Source organism: Corvus brachyrhynchos, unplaced genomic scaffold, assembly GCF_000691975.1.
Source record: "Corvus brachyrhynchos isolate BGI_N302 unplaced genomic scaffold, ASM69197v1 scaffold281, whole genome shotgun sequence".
In the NCBI taxonomy this organism is placed as follows: Eukaryota; Metazoa; Chordata; class Aves; order Passeriformes; family Corvidae; genus Corvus; species Corvus brachyrhynchos.
The window spans coordinates 1,166,943-1,188,846 of record NW_008236509.1 but is presented as its reverse complement, the minus strand read 5'-3'; the positions used below and the strand labels follow the sequence as shown (position 1 = coordinate 1,188,846).

The following is a 21,904-nucleotide window of genomic DNA, read 5'->3' as shown; positions in this document are numbered from 1 at the left end:
TTCCAACAGAAAAGGGGTGACAGAGCACCTGTGGAAGTGTGTCAACAGGCACCTCCAGGAGCATTTCTAATGAGTGACACCAGGTTAGAGCCAGCATCCCACCTGATCAAAAGCAATCAGTGCAGGCAGGGCTAGAGACAAAATATGCAGCTCTGGGATAGGAGTGAGTGTTCTCATCTGGAGAATTAAAGTGGACACCACTTGCTGATGGGTATAGTTACACAGAGAACTGTGCATAGTCACACAGAAAGGGAATTTTTCTTTTGAGGGTAAGAAAATGGAAAAGAAACATTTGGTGTTTTAGATATCCCTGTTTTCTCAACTAGTGACACCAAAATATAAAAATCCTAAAGGAAAGGAGGGGAAACAGAAAACTAAAAGGCAGGAAAACAGAATGAATAGAAAATACAATCACTTCTCAGGCTCTACTCACTCGTTTGGATTTTTCTCCTCCAATTCTGATACTTATTTAATGCCGTGGACTGAAAACTGTTGGCTCTCTGGAGTGCTGAGCAGAAACAGAAGGGACACAGGGTCAGCTAATGCAGCAAAAGCCAGAGGGCAGAAATGGAGCTGGGGAGAAAAGAAAAGCGGAGGAACAGAACCCCAAATCCCCGGCGGCGGGGGGGCAGCTTTCCAAGCAGCCTCCAGCCGGGAGAGGGCAGCGCGCACCCGCCGCGGGATACCGGGAGCAGCTCCCAGCGCGGAGCTCAGCAACCCTCGCACTTATCCCAAACCCACTCGGGGCTGGGGGCAGGAAAACGACCTCAGCAGCCAGGGATGGGGGACAGCGTGAAACTGGGGAAGAAAGAGGATAAAATTCTTTAGTGGCTACATGGAGTCACATGCTGCTGGGCACATTTTGGGGTCCGCTGCTGTCCTTTTGCCTTAAACAAGGACTCCATTATTCAAGAGTTGATTTAAATTGCTGTATGAAATTCCCTCTTTTCTGCTTGGATTAAAAATGCATATATGGCTGCGGGGGTAGTGGGAGATGGGAAGAAACGAGTGTTGGTGGCCTTTTATTTTCTGCAGAACCATTTCTTTGGCTGTTTTTAGCACATCTTTTAGTTCTGACCAGCTCCAGACAAGAGTTTCCATTTGAAGGCAGATTGTTCCCATACCTCTCCCCACCTCCCTACTAGCTATATCCTTTCCTCCCTGTGCTTTCACTGGATACAAAAACCTTAAGCAGCTACTTGCAGAAACATAAATTTTCCCAAGCAGAGCTCTCTAGTGATTCCCAGCATCACCCTTGCCTAGGCAGTGCTGCAGATACTGCATTGACTAATAACATCCTAACATTATACCAGTGGGAGAACATTCACCCCACCCCTGCAAGCCAAGCACGAGGCACAACTCCTCCAGGTTATCCTGCACCACGGAAATGGTGCTTCAGTTACAGCACCAAAAAGGCAGAAACTCCCCCAAAAGACACCATTAACAGGCACAACCTGGCCACACTGCAGGGAAAAGCCTCCACTTTGAAACATCTCCCCCCCCAGCCCTGCCTGTCTCAGGAGAGGCTGCTGGAGCACCCCCAGGTCAGGATACTGCTTACCATCAGCCACTTTGGATGTTTTGGAGGTTTCCTCTGGCACCACAGGGCTCCTGATGAGCTGTGCCCACCTCTGGATGGGGCTGGAGCAGGCGGGGGGTTCCAGCAGCGAGGTCTGTCCTTCGCTCACCTCAGAGTTCGAGGAGTCACCGTTGAAATCAGACTCCAGCTCAGAGCTACAGGGGAAAAGGGCAAGATGGAAGTGGGACATTTCAGGGGGTGCAACAAGCACTGGCATCAGCACTGACAGCAGTGTGGGTGTTTCAGAGGAAGAGGTGTTTGGCACCCAGAGCTGATGTCCTCATTTTCCTGCTTTCATCACTGTTATTACAGGACTGTAATTTGCTGTAGGCACTCCACAGCTGAGCTACCCCCATTCCCATCAGACTCTGGATTCACACCCAGAGCCACTACGTTCAGCACCTGGAATCAAAGTGCTGCTGAGAGGGACTTGGGGTGAAAGTCCTCACTGCTTGGTTAGCAAGGCCAGGCCCTTCTGCCTCCAAGGCTGTACAGCAGGATGAAGTAAGGGAAACAGCATTTGCAACGCTGTAATTGGCCTGGAAACAAGGCACGAGGGGCAAAACTCTACACTTTCCACATTTTTCCTGCAGATTTTTGAAAATAAGAGGAGAAAGGAGTCCGGAGGAGAGGCATGAGGAGAGCCATGGGCCCAGCAAGCAAGGCAGAGTCCAGAAGGTGGAGAAAATTGTAAGCATTAGTCTAGAGAGGGAGGATTGAGTGAAGCTACCTAAGCAGCCTTCAAATGTGCAAAAGGTGTCTGCAGAGATCAAGGAAACAAACTCTCCTCTTTTGCAGGAGCCACTGGGCCAGCCCATGCAACACTGAGCAGCACAGGGAGGCACCTGAGCTGATCACAGAGGCAGATTGTGGCATCCCCTTGTGTAAATGTAATTAAAAATACACCACACAAACACACGTGTGGATGACATGCACATCATGACCTTGCCTCGGGGCAGAGCAACTCTTTGAGGTGATTATTAGCCCTTTTTCTAATAATCAGGCCATTTCTTTCATCTCTGAAGTCCAGACTATGGGGAACAGACACCGTCAGCCCTTCTGATGTGACCACATTCCCACTGCCATGCATGAGTGCAGCAGGATCCCACTCAGCCTCTTTTAAATGCAAACAATACTGCCAACCTAATTCTTAGATTTACTGTGATGATTAATAGCTGTGCCTCAAAAAACGAGGAGCTCACAGCACGAGCAGTCCTGTTGGCATGGCAGGAGAACGCTGCTTCGTGTTTATACAGCAGAAAGCAAAGTTTTGTTGGGACAGCCCAGGGCATAGCCCAGGAGGAAGAAGAGGTAAAGGGAGGCTGCAGACCCTATAAAGCCATGCATTTGGGTAGTACCCACCAGTCCTGTGTCCCAGCTTCACCCAGAACAAACCAGCAGTACTGGGAGGCCAGGGCAGGCAAGACAGCAGGGAAGGGAGCACCTCTCCAGGTGTGCTGCTCTCTTGACAGGCTGCATCAGAGTGGCCATCCATTTCATGCTAAAACATGCTTTTTAAGCTGACTTTCAAGCAGTGTCAAACAAATAGATAGATACAGATATATATATATGTAAAAATATACGTATGTGAAGGCTTTGATAGCTGAGACTCTGCGTGGATGGAGAGATACCACACTGAGATCAGGCAGAGGGCCACACTAAAGGAAAAAAAAAAGCCCTGCCATTAACATTGATTTATATCTTTCTGTTTTAAGGAGCAGAACGTGTATTTTCCTTGGCCAGCAAGGAGCTGAGTGCTATAGCATGAGGTTTCTCCTCTCATCTCTGCTGCAATGGGGGTCATTACTCACAGTACCTAAAGCCTGAACTGCAAAGCTGTGTCACCGAGCTGCTCGTTTTCCCAGTCCCACCGAGTTCCCTGCAGCCAGCTCAGCAGTGCCATTTGTCACTTGCTGTTTCTCTTGTCCCCCTTTCCAGGCAGGGGCAGTCCTGCCGGAGCAGCCCGAGCCGGAGGGTGCAGCGGGAGGTTGGCCTCGGAGCCCCTGGCACCCGCTGTGCTGGTGACAGATGTGCTGTCACCCCTTGTGCCACATCCTGCTGGCAGGGAGCCAGGGGCCCTGCTGTCCAGCCGCAGGAAAGGAGCTGATCCCTCAGATCAGGGGATTAGCCAGCTCTCATCACTGCCTGGATGCCACCAGGGCACCATGAGCCGGAGGGTGTTAGCGGAGGATGCAAGCACATGCTCTGCAGGGGAGCTGCTAAGCAGGCAGGAAACCCTTCCCTGTGTTCATCTCTTCCCCATGGATAGGTTCATCCTTCCCTGTAAGAGCAGCCAGACCCACGCACAGAGCACAAACCCTGTTTCAAACCACCTCAGGGAATAGCAGAAAGTTGCTCAGAGTCCTCTGAGCAACCTCAGAGCCAGGTTGCTCTCCAAAACCTACACACAGCACCACAAACAGGTGTTTGGAGGGTGTCAGGAATCTGAACGAGCTTCCCCACAGAGCAGCAGTGCTTGCAACAGCTGGTCTTGGTTTGGGCTTTTTTTTATTTTTTTCACTCTCCCTCTTAATTTTTAGTTCTCAGTAAGGAAAACTGCTTTAGTCAGGGGATACCAGTCTAATCTTTAGATGGAACAAACTCCCACAGAATCCTGCCCAAAAGCAAATATATTCTAATGTGTATGTAGAAATTGGGCTTCCTCTGAGAGCTCCCCAAGGTTCATCAAATTTCAGATTTCTTAGGGATGGGCAGGCTCTTAAAACCCAGGAGAGGCCCAGGGTGTGGAGCTGCAGGATGGTGCCCAAGGGGGGGAGGTGGCCAGGTCACAGGATGCACCTTTGGCCACAACACACCCACTGCCCAAATCCCTGTGCACCAAAAACCATCAGTTCCAAGAGCTGAACCCAAGCTGATCACAGCAATGTTTATCCCTCTGATTCAGGCCTCTGTGTGGGATGTGAATGTTTGAAGATTTCCTGCAAAGTGATTCATGTGCCTGGGGGGATTTGTGGCTGTGGTTAAGAACAATTGTTATCCTGAGCATTTGTGGGGGATTTTTTGTTTGGTTCTTTTCCCCCACCCACCCAGTTGTACATACATCCAGTTCTATATTTTGTTACGATTTTCTTTAGCATTCTAGAGAACACCAAACTGCTCTTAGAGGTTTACTTGTATTTTAAAGTACCTGCTAGCATCGCTGGTGACCATGACTCGAACAGCGAGGAGGTTGTGCTCAGTCATCTCCTCCTCAGGGATGACCCTCACGATGGCCCACTCGGGGGAAGGGGGTGAGAACCAGCTCTCCAGGTCGTGGTGTTTAGGGATGCTCTTCGCCTTCTTGGGGGAGGTGGGCTCGTGAGCCACGGGCAGGCAGCAGCCTGGGAAGGCACAAAGGTGACAGCAGGGTGTTAGGGGAGGAGGGAGTCCACGGGGGACCTCACCCCTGCACTTGAGTGGTCCTTGGCTGGTGGTTCCTGCGTGGGGTCCTGTGCTGTCCCCAGAGGCACAGGAAAGGTGCGTGCACAGACAGCCTGGCGTAGCAAAAACACCCCTCCAGCCCAGAACAGCCCTGTCAGAGCTCCTCAGCTTGGATCCAGAGAGAAGGAAACTTCAGGAGCAGCCTCAGCTTCGGCAGCTGCGGGTCTTTGCACTGCTCAGTGGGATGGACATCAGCCTGGTGCCTGGTGGCAGCAGTGCCACACGTGCCAGCCACACAAGTAGGGATTTATGGGCTCTTTTCCAGCCCCTTATGGACCTGTGTGTGTGGCAGAAGGCAGATGAACCAGCCTTGCTTGGGTGGCTGAACCTTCAGCCTCACACCGAAAGTTTAGGTCAGTTTAGGACAGAGGGAGTGAGCAAAATAAACGCAGACCCTTCAGGTTAGTTTTGATTGCATACAGCAAATACAGACCCTGATTTGTGAAAAGAAGCAGCATCCCAGCAGTTAAACAGCACTATCCCTGAACTTCACATTCAGACAGGGGGAATAAAGAATAAAGCCACGTTTCCCCGCTCACCCCAGGCGACTGAGACAGGAGTTCATCTCTCCCTGTGAAATCCTCAATTTCTGAGCAACCTCACCTATCCACAATCTCCCACCCAAGCAAATACAAACATATCAGCTGCAAAGCTTCCCTGGGGCTTGGTGCAGAATGGACAAATGACAAGCTCCAGGAGAGTGGCTCTGCTTGGTTCACTGCCCCTGTGTGGTGATTTTAGTGCATCCAATTCAACACTGGTGCTTCTAATTTACACCTGTATGAGCGGGGAAAAAAATCTAACTTGGTACATGGCTTATTTTCTCATCGACTGGAGCAAACCATCTAGTTAACATCAATTAAACTCTTATTTAACTTGCAGCGCCTCCATTTATTGCAGGAGTGCACTCACCCCATCCTTCTCCTTGCAAGAGCTTTTACCTAGAACATGCTCAGCCCCTACACCCAGCTCAATAGCACCACAGCAGCCATGTGTTTCCTGACTGCAGGGGTTTCATTTCCTCTGGGAAATGGGAAGAAATTCATGCCTCTCTGATTTTTATGTCTGACTTCTACTTTGGCCTAGCCAGGCCGCCCACCCAAAGATGCTGTGGGCTCCAGCAGCTGAGTAGAAGCCAGTGTTGTGAGCCAATTTGTAAAACTCAAATCTTTCAACCCAACTTTCTCCTTAAAAGATGGTGCATTTTACATGCAAATCAGAGCAAGCAAACCCAAATAATAGTTCTCCAGCTCTTTCTGTAAATTCTGTACCCATGCTGGCAATAAGCACTGCCCAAAGTCACTTCAAGTGGCTGCTAAAGAAAGTCAGTTTTGCCATTTGCTTGCACCCTCAGCGTGTTCCCTTCCCACCCCACGCACTAATGCTTTCCCTGCCACGCTAACAGGAAAGAGGAGAAAACATGCTTATGACTAACAGACACACAGCTGGAGACCATCAAAACCACAGACAGACAGACAGACAGACAGACTACCTACAGTGATTCCCAGCATGGCTCCTGAATGTGATCGCATTTCCAGTCAACCCATCCCTCTGCAATAGCTTGCTACACATCCAATTTCCAATCACTAGGGACATGTAATAGTCAGAGCTGGTGAAGGACCTCAGGGTGTCATCCAGGACACCAGATGACAGTGATGGATGGCACCATTACCTCTCTGAAGAGGTAGATTTCTGTGCTTGCTTTTTTTCCATTGCATTCTTCTGGTTGTTTAAATTTCTTTCTGGCATCACAATCTCTCCCCTTCTTGAACTCCACAAGCTGACCCTCTCAGCAATCTGTTGGACAGCCGAGTCCTTTCTGAGCAAGCTAAGTTTACATCCACAGTGATACCAACCAGGATGAAGATCAGCATCCCACAGCAGCATCCCTGCCCATGGCAGGGGGGTTGGACCAGTCCTCTGCAGGTCCCTCCCCACCCAAACCAGTCCAGGATTTGAAAGCAAACCCACTCCTTACTAACATATTTTATCAGTATTTGTATTGTGACATATAAATTGAATAAATTATGTTGCACTGAGCTCCACAAAAGCAGAGACTGGACCATCTTGGTGTTTTAATGTGTGGGACACCCACATGAGCACATCAACACTGGCTCACACATTCTGCAGGGCACTTGGAAAGTTTAAAGTTAGTACTGCTGTCCCTCATCGCAGCGCTGTACCTCGGCTAACAGGCTCAAACAGAAAGCAGAGATGTTCCAGATGCCCCATCACCAGAGTTTTTGTGGGCTCTGAGGATGTTACACCATACAACTGGTCCCTCCTAAAAAGCAGTGGAGTTTCCAATCGCCGAGGACAACGGGGGTCCGGACCGAGTTCAGGGCAGCAGGGATGTGCTGCTGCTGGCCTCGTGTAAGCACCGTGGGGGAAGAGTGTGGCCAACTCAAACAAAAAAAAGCCTGGAGCTCCACAGGCCTGGATCCCACCTGGCAATCATTACCTGCTCCCCCACAGCAATGCAAACACATCCAGCCGGCCACCACTGCGGCTCTGCCGCAGGCCAGCGCTGCCGCTTGTGTTTGAGCAGTACCAAAAAGGAGAAGTTATGTTCTGATACAAACAAACTGTTCAGAAGAAACCTGGGGCTTCTTTAAAGCTCTTATTTTGCACAGTTAGATAAGAAGGGCTGTGGGAACTGATTTCTGCTGAATCAGCCCAAAGGCTGAGTACTTACACAAAGGTGAGGCACACATTTATGCGCCTGAACTGATGTTAGGCTAAATTAGAAACAGGAGATTCAGAAAGTTCCAGCCTCGCAGCTCTCCCTGAATCCTGAACAGCCACCCATCCCTGCAGCACCAGCAAGGAACTCAGTGAGACGGCAGCACAGCAAGGCTGAGCAGCAGGACCCTGATTTTCTGGAATTCTGCCTTCAGGGTGGAAATCAGGCTCTAAACCTCAGTGCCCTGATTCCCATCATACTGCAGGCTGAGACTGCTAGGACCTCAGGCTGCTACTACTTGAGTCCTTCCCTAAGCCTGTGCCTGGCTGTACTTGATGGCTCTTGAGTATCTCCAGCAAGGGAGACTCCACACCCACTCTGGGCAACCCGTTCCTCTGCACAGCCACTGCACAGTAGAGAAGTTCTTCCTCGTGTTCAGGTGGAACTTCCTGTGCACCAATTTCTGCCCACTGCCTCTTGTCCCATTGCTCAGCATCACCAACAGAGCCTGGCTCTGCCCTCTTTTCACCCTCCCTTCGGATACTTAGAGATTTTGATGAGGTCCCCTCTCAGCTATCTGTCCTCAAGGCCCAAATCTCTCAGCCTGTCCTCATAAGAGAGATGTTCCAGTGCCCTAATCACTTCCTCCCCAGGACAGGAGATTTTCTATTAGAAGCCAAGAGACTGAGTCAGAGGAACTGAACTTTATAAAAAGTAGAAGCTAAAGAGGTGTCCCGTGTGCAGGATGGAAAAGGCACAGCCCTGTTTCCTGCCTGTGCACACTGGTGCCATGCCACTGACCTCTGCAGCACGGGGCGTTATCAGAGGAACCCCAGCCCTCAGGAAGCAGTCCCTAAAATAGCATTTGCGTAAGGTCTGACTTCATTTCCATCGTGCTCACTTCACATTTCCTATTCCCTATGCCTCAGCATGTTAAAGACTTCCAGCATGGGATTTGCCTGCTCCACAGCACGGTTTGGACAGAAGTCCCTGCCAATCCTTTGCCAAAACACTCACTTTACCCACGGAAGGGGGTTGGAGGAGCACGCACAAGCCATGGGAAGGTGTCACAGTCAGAGCAGGTCTGTCACACAAGCACGGCTGCAGGGACAGGCAGCACATGCCACGGGTGTCCCTCAGCAGCCAGGTAAAGGGAAACCTCCTGACGACGGCTGACGCGCGCTCTCTGGGTGCCGAAGCTCCCTGAGCCAGGCAAGGAGCCAATCTGCTAACTCCCAAATCCTGCCAGCGCTTTGGGGCTGTCCTGCGCAGGGGTGAGGGCAGCCCTTGGCTCTGCTTGGCCAGGAGCTGCAGGTCCTACAGCCACCACAACTCGGGGTGTTCCTGCTGCTTTAGGGTCTACACTTACACAGCTCCAGCTTGCTGTCCAAAGGGCTGATAGGATTAAGGGAATTCATGTTTTCCACTCCTTCAGCTGTTAACTTCCTCCTTACTCCACTGTCACCCACATATGATGATCCTTCTCATCCTGGTCTTTGACTGACTTGCAGTGAGGGCAAATAACATGGCTTTAGGCTTCATGGGGTTTTTTTGTTTGTTTGTTTGGTGGTTGGGGTTTTAAATTTTTCTTTAATGCAAGTGGTGAAGCTTAGCTGCCTTCAGCTACTTAAACAGCAGCAATACAGTCAGTGATTTGAACAGAACAATCATGTATTCATCTGGCCTTCCCACTCAAACATGATGAAAAATGTGGATAAAAACAACTTCTCCTTTGTCTGTATTTCAAAACTCACCTCATCCTCCTCACATGGGCAGAGAAACAACTGCTCCTTACAGGGCAAGGATTTAGCTAAACCCTGTGGGGACTGGGAAGTATTCCTAAGGTTTCAGCTTGCAGAGCTTATATCTGGATTGGCTCTCACCCAGAGGTCAGGGCTGGTCAAAACTCATTGCAATCTATGGGCTTAGCCTAAGAGCCCCTGCAGACCCCAATGACGAACATAAACCCCTTCCCAGTAAAACAGTTTTTCTCTGCATTAAGTGTCATGCCAACTGTTTTAATTCAATATTCTGCCAGCTCACCTTTGCATTTGAGACAGCAATGTCTGCACCAGGCCTCGAGTGAGTCAGAGATGCAGCAGTGAGGGACAACGACATTATGAAAGACCTTTCCCTTCATCTCTCTGGAGATGCTCTCCCTGCCTGAGCCTTCAGGAAGCTCATGCTAACCAAAAGCAGGCAAATTCAGCACGGCCCCTCTGCTCACTCAAAGTTCAGTACAACCCTGATTCTCTTAATGACAGGCTTGCAAAATTCACGTGCTTACACAGAGATAATCCACCATAACCTAAAAAGCATTTTTGCCTTTTTTCTTCTTTAAATAACTTTCTGTAACAGCAACCTCAGTGGTCTGGATGCATTTCAGCATCCAGCAAGGCCTTCATGCAGCATCACTGTCCTGCAAAGGCTCTGTATCCAAGGCAGGAACATTGGCAGTGAAATCTTATGTCCCCACAGTGGGGAGAGCCAAAGTCATCCCAATGCCCAGAAACAGGAATGGAGAAATCTCCTGGGCTGTGGGATTGGGGACTCTGGGATCTCAAGAGGTTTTGCTAATGCATTGGTTTGCCTTTCTTCCTTGGGTATGAGGGCAGAGCTGACAGTCCACAGCTGTGGAGAGATCCTTCTTGTCTGTATTGTGCTGCCTGTTACAGACATGAGCTACATGAATATTCCTACAGCCTGAAAGCTTGCAATAATTTTGGAAGCAATTACTCACTCCTGGAGTGAGTTTAAGGCAGTTTATGCCCGCGGATACACAGGGCAGGTCTCCCACGGGGCTCTCAGGCAGCTGTGCTGTTCTGGCTCAAGCCAAGCGGGAGAGGTGCAGCCATAGGGACCCCTCCCTGTGCCATGAACCCCTCCCCACACCGCAGGCTGCCACTGCCCGTCCCTGTCGGGGCCGAGGGAGCGTTTGCAGGGGGCACTGAGCTGCACAGACCCAAATCCAGGACTGATGCTGCCTCATGGTCTTGCACCAGCTCTCCTAGACTGCTCTGCCAAAAATCTCCAGCGCAGGTTTTTGAAAGCCCAAACCTCTGAGCTGTTTACTGCCCCTCCGTGACTAACAAACTGCTGAACGCCGTCCACCAGCAGGCAAGCTCCCGCTGCTAATGCAAACCAGACAAATGCATCACCGCATCCCTCCTCCTGGTCCCAGAGGCTCTGCCATCGCACCAGCCCGGCTCAGGGACAGAGGGGTCCCCGTCTCGCACACGCCGTGCCCATTCGGCTGCACGGAGGAGCAGGATCGGTGTCAGATCCTTGTCACGCCAGGCTTGGAGGCGCAATTGCAATGGGTTCTGCTTAGCTGATGAGAACACCGCGATCCCACGGGAGCCCCTGGCACGGGTGCCCTTGAGAAACGCGCCCAGAAGCAGCGTGCCACCGCAGCCGCGGCAGAGGAGCGGCCCTTTCCGAAGGGCTTAGCGCCCACCCACCCACGCGGGGCTTCGCGGGCGGCTCTGACACCTTCTCTGGTTACCACTTGTAAGGCGCTGATCGCTCCAGCATCTGAGCGCCCCGACCCCCAGCGCCAGGGCCACCAGCCAGAGGAGCAGGAGATGCTGTCCCTGCTGCGAGTCCTGCTTGACAGGGCAGCCTGGCTCCGTGCGGGCTCTGCTGCTGCTTCTGAGTCATCTGCCGAGCCAGCGCCGGGCAAAGCACACTGCTGTGACCTGGCAACGAGGTGACAAGGGCTTGGGACCCAGCCAGCTTCGGGCAGAGCCAAGCTCCTGCCGGGGCAGCTGGACCGGGTCAGGCGTTTCCTCCCCAGCGCAGGCAAAGCGCCTGCCGCCCACAATGGCACAAAGCCTGGACTCGGCCAAAAATCACTCCCCTCCCCACCAGGAGCGCCGTGCCAAGCGGCTCGGACACCAGCTGGCTCAGGGCAGCTGGCTTTGATCGGCTTTTCTCAGGAGCTGCAGCTCCCCACGTGCCTCTGTCCAGCATGGACAAAAATGGTCAAAGATGCTCCACTGAAAATCCCCAGCCAAGGCAGCTGCAGCCGTCTCCCCATTAAGCCAATGCTGCTGGGCCACAAACAGCCAGAAGTGTTCACATTTCTCCTCCCTCCTCCTCTATAGCTGGTTTTAAGTCATGTTAGGGGAATACATTTTTATGGAAATCCCGTGGGATTTCTTGGCTAAAGTGAGTCAGACCAAATGGGAACCCCACATTAAGAAGAAAAGGGGAGCGAACCTCACTGAGTCAACCAAAGTATGAAAACTCACACAAACCCAGAGAACATCCCTGAAGGCAGGTGAAAAGCACAAACAGAGCCAGGAAACAACAAATTTTAAAATTATATCTACTTTTCTTCCTCGGGCGACAACATGCTCAGGATACTGGTGGTCAGGAACAAAGTATTTGTGGGGAGGCTGGTCCTGAAAACAACTCCAAGAACTCCTGATCTGCCCAGGCTGGGGGTCCCCACACACCAAACCACAAGGTCTGGTGGCTGACCAGGTGGAGACCCCCTAGCAGGGCCCTCAGATGGGACAAGAAATTCTCTCTACCTGCTGCTGGCAGTGCAAGGGGACCCTGCCACAACTGCCCTGCCCCAAGAGCAGGCAGCTCCACCCCTGCCCCACAGCTATGGAAAAGCAGACAAGAAACAACCAATTCCTTGCGGGCCTTGTTTGGGGAATAGGGAGGAAAACTGAAACCTCCTGGAATCAGTTGTCCCAACCTGCAGTCGGAATGTGATGTTTTGACACCTCTGGCCCACCCTGAGGCCTGTGAAGCAGGAACAGTACAACAGTACTTACCCAAAACTGCCCCAGCCCATTCAGGACTGGCACAGGGCTTTCTGGTCCTCAGGTGAAAGGCAGCACCAAAACCCAGAGTGCTGCTCTGGTCAGCGGGGTGTGGGTGCCTGGCACCCAGCGCTGGCACAGGGCTCGCTTTCCCTGCTGTGCAGCTGGTCCCATCCAGCACAGTGCCCCCCATTAAAGACTCCAGCCTAACTTGCATCTTGCATTCCTGGCTGGCAATCCCAAGGCTCTTGGCCGGCCACTAAACTGTGTCACCTCATAACTCATTCACAGGGTAAGTGGACTCTGCCTGGCCTTGTATGGAGCTGCTGACTAAGGCACTGACAGGAGTGGGCACTTCTAAAGTGGAGTTACTCACACACATGGGCAGCTCTGATGGTGAAAGCAAACACCAGCTGGCATCAAAACCTGGCATTAAGAAATTCAGTCATCAGACCACAAACTGATCCATAGCACACCCAGCCCACTTTGCTGCCTGACTTCTTACTGTGCAATAAATCAAAAAATAATCTGAGTCCCGCTTACAAAACAGCAGTGCCTTAGGAAAGCTGTGGAGACACAAGGAAGGTGTCCTAACACCAGAGCTGTGCAAGCCCAGCTGAAATGAACCCAGTGAGCTCAGGGGCGACACCCCGAGCAGAAGGCACTCCCCTGGGAAGCACAGCCCACGTGGGACTGGGACAGTGGGAATGGGGAAACACCTCCAGCTTGGTTAGACCTTGGTGTTGCTGAAATACAGGGCTCAGCAGCCCACACGAGTGAAACCCAACCTCAAACCTGTCCGAGCTTCAGCTGCATCCTGTAACCTGAGCTCAAAACACACAAGGCTGCATGGGAGCGCTGCCTGTGTCAGAGCTGGAAACTGAAGCCATCCCACTGAGGTATTCCACAGATCTACCTTAGGAGACGACAAGGCTTCCAGCAGCATTCCCAAACTGATGTCCTGTCCCAGCTTTGACTTTTCATCTCACCTGAGATACCACCAGGCAGGTTTTTACCCTTGGAAAAGGATTCTTACAAAAGGTATGATAGCTGACATTTCACAGATTTCCGTTCTTGCCACATCTCCCCTTCTTTTTTTTCCTCATACTTGATCCACACTTCGAACAGAAGTAATTCCACTTTATTGAGGCTAACACACAGCAAAGAATAAAGGGTACTGCTGCTCCCATTATCCACGGGGTGGCACTCAGCTTCCTGGGGCAGTGGGACCAGATCACCTGCCTGCCTTCCAACCACCAGTGCCTCACAAATGCTTTCCTGCACCCTCTTCTGCGTCCATGATCCAGGGATGAGCCCCCTCCTCCTGTCCCCACACCAGGAGACCATCTCCCCCCACTCTCCTGTGAGCCCACACCAGACCTACACAAGTTCTTCAGCAGCAAAACACTTTTTCCAAATCTCCATCACCTACTTCATAAACAGACGCTTCTGAATTCTGGCACAAAATACAGCCAGGAATTTGAAGCTCTCAAAGCCAGACAGAGCCCCCCATGATTTTTTAATGCATGTGAGAGAACAGTGCACATTAGCGTGCTAATACAACTGAACAAAAATTAATAGAGATAAAAAAAAGAAACTTAGAAAGCCTATTAGATATACTGAATAAGTATCTTTAGGAAGAATTGATTCTCAAGCAAAACCTGCTATGATAGCACACTACTTCTATTATTTTAGAGTAAATAAATATTTAATCAGAGCAATCTGTGTTAGTCTGGTATATTAAGGCATGCATTAATTATGAATTTGGAGTGCAGCTGCAACACTTTCAGTTTCCAGTGTCCATCAAAATAGTATTTTTGGACATAGATTCAAAGCACCAAATACCTTAAAACAAAGACATGAATGAATGAATGAATGAATACCTGCAGAACAAATGCTAAAAGAGCAAATTCAATACTATAGCAACACGGAAATTTCTTCATCATTTCACATTTCAAAAAACCATTTCAGAAATTCCATCCATTTCAAACAGGTTTGGAGCCCACCACCTGATGAGATTAAAGCCTCCCTTCTTTTTATGTGAGCATACTTCATGAAGGAAAGGAAAGAGACTTGGGGAAATATTTACATGACTAATATGTATACTTGCACCAGGCATTAATACATAATGTCTTCTGATCTTCAGTGACATGATCTTTCAGGCAAAAAAAATCAAGTCATCTGCAAACATGTCATGTCTTCGAAAACATAAATATTAATGCAGAATTTAGTGCATTTCAAAACTCACTGTTTTGATTGGAATGTGAGGAATGAGTGAGCCAGAAGTGAATGAAAGCCAATCATAGTAACTAATTGCCATAATGCTGTGGAAAAATGCAGACCATAGTCTTTGCTTGTGGTTGGAAGACACATAGAAGCAACTTTCACTGGCATTTTACAGCTGTAGCAATTTAGAAGAACTCAGAGGAACAGAAATTACTCTTCATGGTAGAGTTAATGAAAGGCTGGTGTTTGAGCAATTTTAAGAAGTTCTGTCTATATTCTTCTATTCAAATCAAGTATGTTTAAAACCAGCAAGATCTTTTTAATTTTAAAGGCTTAGCATAATTATAATAAAGGTGGGTTACCTTTAGTGAATCCTGACATGTTTGATTTTCATTAACAGACATCTGGGCAGTTAATGCTGCCTGGCTTTGAGAATGAAAGGTTAGCCTGGCTTTTCAAAAAAAGAAATTTAATAAAGAAAATAGGCACATCTCTGTACTTAGTTTCAACCCAAATGACCCTCGTGGCAACAGACAAGCTGAGAACCCATTTGAAGCAGTGTAAAGAGGAGGAAGGACAGAGCAGTTCCTGAGCCTGCCAGTGTCACCTCTGCCGTTCTCATGCTGCAATGGCATCTGTACCATCAGGTCTCCGAGAGCATTAACTGTGCAAAGAGGCATTAGTGCCCTCTGCTCCAAACCCACGGGTTTTGGGCTCACCCTGCCCTGGGACTGGGTGCAGGGTGAGCCCAGAGGAGCAGCCTGTCTGCCTCTCAAGTAACTCCAGCAAAGGGACACAGCTTTGGGGGGCACTGCTGACAGCACGTGGGGCTGGGAGCATCCCCAGCTTTGGAGAGAACTCCAGAGCAGAGCAATAGGAAGATCCAGCTCTCCTGCTCATAGGGAGCTCTGCTCACACACCAAGATGAGGACAGGAGGGCTGAACCAGCTCGTTAAATTCACACAGAACTTAACCCACCAGGCTCTCCCTTCAGCAGCATCACCAGGAGCAAACCAGGCAATATGTGGTTTTATTGTGTAACGGTTCTGACCAGGAGCGAGGGAACTAACACAAACTTCCTCCCCTTACTTGGATAATTTGGTCTGGTTTATTTCTTATCCATATACTGTGTCCTGTCTTGCCCACCAGTGCATGGGTTGTTTACTGCAAGGTATATCCCTCTGCTGACAGGATTGTCTAGTGATGTGACTGCTTGGGGCCTTCTGCATCTCTATGAGAAAGAAATCCAGACTCTAACATTACTCCAATTCCAAGTCATTGTACTGATATTTTAGCAGGAATAAGTAAAACTTCATGAGAACAGCATGAACATCTATCTGATGCCTCTCAACGCTCCAGTGCCAAACAAATCATCACCTTCTGCAGGCAAAAACTCTTCTGATGTTTCCCTGCCACTGCCTCTGCCTAAAACTGTAAATTGTGCAAAGAGTAAATTCAGTTTTACCCGAATTGCTTCGTCCATTACAATTACAGAAGTGCCAGGTATTGTCCTCAGTGGCATTTGTTGCCCTGTGTTTTCATTATGGGTATCATCTCCCCCTTGGACAGCAAACTTTTTACTATGCATGGTGGCTTTTCCTTTGGCAGGGAAGATGGAATAGTTCACTGAGAACATTTGTTCTTCTCTGGCAATGTTGTCTTAAGCAACAATTTAAAAAAATTCATTTCTCTCATTCAAACAACCCCAGTGAGGCTTAGTTTTAATTCATTTAAAAAAAAAAATCACACAATCTTTCCATTAAGCTCTTGGGACTATTCTTACTGAGATTTGTTTTTTTCTTAAAATGCAAGGGAAGAGAATTGCAGAGGAAGCAAAAGAAAGAAAATGAAGGGGAGGAATACCTAGGAAAGCTCTTTTGGAGAACCTGCTGTTTAAAAAGAATTCCACCACCAGCTTAAAATACAAAAATTAAAATTAAAAAAAAAAAATTAAATAAAGCAAAGTATCTGTTAACAGGAAATAGGTCACCACGAGCTGCAGCTTCCAGAAGATACTGGGAATAGCACTCCAGAGCAAGTAGCAAAGGCAAAGATTTATCCTGGATTACTACCTGCTTTTCCTGAACACAACATAAAATCTAAACGCATTAACTTATTACCTTTATGACATATGTTAATATGTAAAATAATAGCATAAGGAAAGGTAGCTGAGGCCAAAGAGAAGAGGACAAGTGCTGTTTGTGTATGCAATACAAGCAACCCCCGTGCCCACCAACACCAGCTCATCATTCCCAGGAAGGGTAAATCCCAACACCAGGCACCTTGGATCTGCAGCGATGGGATAACTTGTCAGGGACCTTGATGTGTACCCTTCCAAAAGGGACACACATGCAATTACACCACCAGAGTGAAACTCTCGGGCCTTGGGCTCAGGCCACAAGCAGGACAACACCACAGCATCCACCACAAGAGGAATGTGCAAAACCAGCATGAAGTCACTGCTAAGTCTCTGTACCCAGGAAATTTTTATAAAAGGAAGAGATGAAACAAGGAGACTTATAAAGAACTACATTTATTTTTGTTTACAGCAGATATCATAAATAAAGCTAAAACAATGTTCACCGTGTGCAAAATACAGAATTTCCATGTGAAAATTCAAATACAGAGTTAAAAACTATTTAATAAAAATATTCAGTTAAGATTATAAAGTAATATGAAGACAGAAGATTTAGGAGGAGAAGGACAGAATCCTCACTGGGCAGGAGAGCAAGGAAGACTCTGCAACAGAGAGTAAAAAACACAGCAATAGGAAGTGGTTTGAAATGGCAGACCTTTATGTCATGATCTTCATATTAAAGCATGCAGAGCTTTCTAGCAACACACTGCAGCCCTGAAATACACAGGGAGTCACATCCCAGCCATTTGTGCAGGAAGTGACATTTAAAATACAGAGAGATTTTGTGTGGGCACAGTGTGGGGACTTTCAAAGCCATCAAGTCATTTTAGGATACCCACATAAATAAATATTCTTGGCTGAGTCATGTGAACATACAGACCAGCAAGATAAGGAGCACAGGGCTCTGACCCTGCTGCCCTTCCACATTCCCTGCTGAGGTGTGTGAAATGGGGCAAATGGCAGAGGATGTTTGGCCCCTCCTAAAACTGCTCCTAAGATCAATTCCCAAAGGCCCTTCCCTTTGAAAGGGATCCTTGGCAGGGACAGCTGGGTTATGACAACGTCAGCCAGACCCTCAGTGCACTTGCTGGTCAGCCTGAGCCCTTGGTTCTTCCTGGGATTCATTTCCCCTTCTACACTGTCACCCTGTGACTATACAAACTGGAACTTATGTTAAAAATACATACAAAATAATGGTGGAAGTTGGTCCTGGAGGACGGGTGGCCAAGACAACCCCAGACATCAGAGTGCCAAATGAGGCCTAGTTAATGAAACCACTCAAACCAAAACACTCTGCTTATAGAAACCTGGCATGCTGATATTTCAGCCTGAGAACCACATGCACTTTTAGGCCCGTCTACGATGTCACTTGGGGTGGCAGACTAGAATTTGCATCGTTTTGGCTACTTTTTCTACAGAACCTTTTTATACCATACTTTTCCAGTAGGAAAGCAGGGAAGTGCTCAGACACTGCTTGCTCATTTTGTGTTTGAGTTTGATGGAAATAGGCGCTCATGTTAACCAGGAGAATCAGCTGGGTAATCACACCCTGACCTTCTTTTAAATCTTTCCTTCAGTCCTTTGAAAGAAATAAGGCTTTGTAAGTTCTTTCAAGAAACCCTTTACTTGCCTAACTTACCTTAAAGGCACAGGGAAGCGCACATGCACAGACACAGAGAGAAAAACATTCCCTACAAAGAGCACAGACGACACGTTTTCTAGAACTGTGGACTCAGCAACAGGTTAAATCATCATGCCAAAGCTCCATTAATATACCAGACACACAGATTGCTCCAACAGTTAAAAAACAACCCCAAAACACACAATGAAATGCTGTCAAACAACAGGGTTAGTCATGTAATTTTGGATCTGGGAAAAAAAAAGTCACCTGAGAGCAGAAAGACTTCAGCCAGTGAGCGGGTGCAGCACCGGAATGTTGAATTGGACTAAAAGCAATGAGGGAGATTGCAGAGAAGACAGCAGGGAAGAAAACACAGAACTTCACTTGGTTATGTAGGAAAGCATCAGGAAGATTACATAGGTACAAAGAAGAACTGGCCAAAATGAAACTGCTTCTTTCGTCACTCAATTATCAATGAGGACAAGTAGGTATGAATGTTACTAGCAGAACAGTAAGATGAAGAAGTGAAAAAATCAACTAGTTGGAGTGATACCAATGAAATAACCCTCCCAACAGAATCACCAGCAAAATCCCAGTGGAATACGCATGGTAATTAAGATTCCTCAGGAAAACATTGTCACTATGCAAGTTCCTGAATTCTGTTGTGGAAATGTAGGGATTTTATGCCCCATTATATAAATACATATAAAACCAATATTGGATTTTAAAGGTTTTTTTTAAAAAACTTATCTTTACACTTTCTACTAGTAAGATTCATTTGCTTTAAGTTCATTGGCCTGAGATTTCCAAGTTTCTTACTACATCACCATTTTCTCTAAGTTTACCATCATGCTCACTCTGCTGTAGTAAACAGCAGGAGAAAACTGTAGGAAAAAGCATTCCTAAACACTCTCCTACTGACAAACTGAAATCAAAACTGATGGCAGCCCAAATTTAAAAACTTTACCACTCAGCAGTTTGCTGTGCTGCAGGAGTAACATGGCAAATTGCACTGCAGATTGTCTCTTTTTTAGGGTGAAACAGTTACTATCATTAGCAAGTAATTAAAAATAATAGTGTTTCAAAGTCGGATTTTTTACATGCTTTAAGAAAGGTACAGATACCTTAGATATATATAGATGCCCATCATGTTACTGTAATTATTGCTGTGTCCAGTCAATGTAAAGTTTGGCTGAAATACATGTTTGAGCATTAATGGCAATTTATGTCAAAGGAATGCTACCTTATATCAAAAAACAATTTTCTTCAAGCACTTTTTCAAGTTCTGTGCATAAAATGAACAACGTTTTTCTCCAAAATACATAACCACTCTAAAATGTGAAAAGCTCATCCTCATCGTTTAAAGAAAGTCAAACTATCTAGAAGAAAGATCCAGTTAGTCATTTATTTTAAACAGCAGACACATTTCCTTTTAATACCTAAGAGGCAAAACAATTCAAATCGTCTTTTCCCACACTATATTAAAACAAAACAAAACAAAAAACCAAACCCCACGACCTGCCAGCCCATAAGCAGCACAGTCATTTGGGACCACTGGATGGTGATCCTCAATTTTGGTACTAACTGAATGCAACAGTATTTCCTATTGTTCATGCCACATTCTTTTGGCTACAAATAAATGCTACAGGTGCTTTTCATTTTAGGCTACACATATTGCCATGTTTAAGTATTTACCCAGTTCCTGGTAAACTTCTGAATGTGTATAATACTTGAAAGGCAGGGAGCATGCTTACCTCGCTGGCTAACTAGCCTGAAAGTAATCAGAATTGGGATGTCACTGTGTCCTTGCTGTTTAACAGATTAAGGCAGACCACCTGATTAAGGTAGACCTCGTTGAGGGACATCTGAAAGAAACTACTTATCTGCTGCTCCAGATAACAGAATTTCACCTTTCTGCCACTAACGTTGAAATGAATTACCCAAGTAAGAAGTTATCTCCTAAGAATACATTTATAGGCTTTTGATGTTTGTTCTAAACTTGTCTCTTTAAAAAATTCCAAAAGACACGGGGGGAAGTGCCGGCACAGAGGCACAACAGGAGTAACTTCAGATACAGAGGAGTGCTCCATAAATTGGTATTCCTTGTATAAGCCAAGGAAGTCTTGACTTGAAGAGTGTCTGGTCCACCTCTTTCTACCAGTTCCTTTGACTTAAAATTTCAATCAAGCCTTCACTCAACTAACATTTGCTCTTCAAATTTATTCAAAAACCTTAAATAAATTAGTGGAACAGGTAACACCCACTATTAACAAAAGATATCTATCACATGTAAAGCAATGCAAAAGGCAGGACTAGGAGCAATGTGAATTATGTACATGATTTTTTAAAAAACATATTCATGCATGTTATAAACCTCATAACCCAGAGGAAAGCAAGGAAAAAAAAAAGCTGCGCGCCATACTCAGGTTTCAAAACCCAGTCATTTGTGAGAAATACTCCCTGAAAGAACATTTATTCTTTCTTGGTCTAACTGAAAAAAGAAAAAAAAGGCTGGGGACAGGAGGCAGGGAGAAAAATGGTTTCAAAACGTACCATCTTCCCCAATGGCCTGATCACAGAATAAAACAGGGGGGAAAATAATCTACAAAACATCCTTCATCTGTCTCCATGTTCTGGAAATGTGTCTGGACACTGTCCTTCATGCTCTAACATACAGTACATTTTATGTTGTAAATTTCGATTGTACCTCATTTCCATCAGAAGGGATCCACCGTTCAATGAAGTCATGCATGAAATTGCATGAAAAGCAAAAACAAATCCCTCCAAACCAAAAAAAAAAACCCTCAAGAAAATAATTAATTTTGAAATTAATTTTTTGAAAATCTGAAAGGCACAACTGAGCGGGACACGTAGAAGGATTCAAACCCTACAGAATCTTTTCACCCCTTCAAGCACATTTTCAAGTGATAGCTCTGCTTCCCGGTACATGTGAGTGAGTACCTCTAGGAGAGCACAGAGGAGTGGCACACCAAGGCTCAGGAGTTCGTACAGGTAGGTATAGTTATATGCATTGTCCCTGAAATGGAGGTGGGTAGCGTGCAGGAAACCATGCATCCAGTTAGACAGGCGTCTGGGAATGTCAAGCAGATCCCTTGTCACCCGCAGGGGCCAGCTTAGCGTGCCCCTAAAGAAGGAAGTCAGGATACCTGGGGACCTGGCCTCTGGACTGCTAGCAGTGGACAAAGTGCTTTCTGTGGTGATCTCTGTGGGTTTGGCTTCCACTTTCTTCCATGCTTCTATCGCCTCCTTATAAAGAGCATTAAAAAATAGAAAGTGTTAAATATGCTTTTAAAGTATGTAAGTCCAGTTTCTGCTACTGTCTTCATGTCTTTATATACATTTTCATTTCCAGTTGCTCTTAAGTTCAACTTTACTTTGCATAGGAAAAGCTAAATTCCGTTGAGAACCAGATTATAAA

The 21,904-nt window shown here is 47.2% G+C and overlaps 1 protein-coding gene across 6 annotated transcripts in view; it reads right to left on the bottom strand.

Moving 5' to 3' along the window:
* Window positions 1–21,904, bottom strand: part of MICAL2 (microtubule associated monooxygenase, calponin and LIM domain containing 2) — a 107,682-nt gene that overhangs the window by 25,564 nt on the left and 60,214 nt on the right. For 3 of the 6 annotated variants that reach the window (XM_017726308.1, XM_017726309.1, XM_017726310.1), the window contains 4 exons: window positions 21,633–21,732; window positions 4,728–4,920; window positions 1,562–1,734; window positions 434–508 (listed from right to left, as the gene is read on the bottom strand). In XM_017726308.1, the coding sequence (XP_017581797.1) occupies window positions 434–508; window positions 1,562–1,734; window positions 4,728–4,920; window positions 21,633–21,732 (541 nt within the window). Of the gene's footprint in view, window positions 1–433; window positions 509–1,561; window positions 1,735–4,727; window positions 4,921–17,224; window positions 21,733–21,904 lie in introns of those variants that run through there. The other 3 variants (XM_017726312.1, XR_001859352.1, XM_017726311.1) reach the window with 3 other exon arrangements.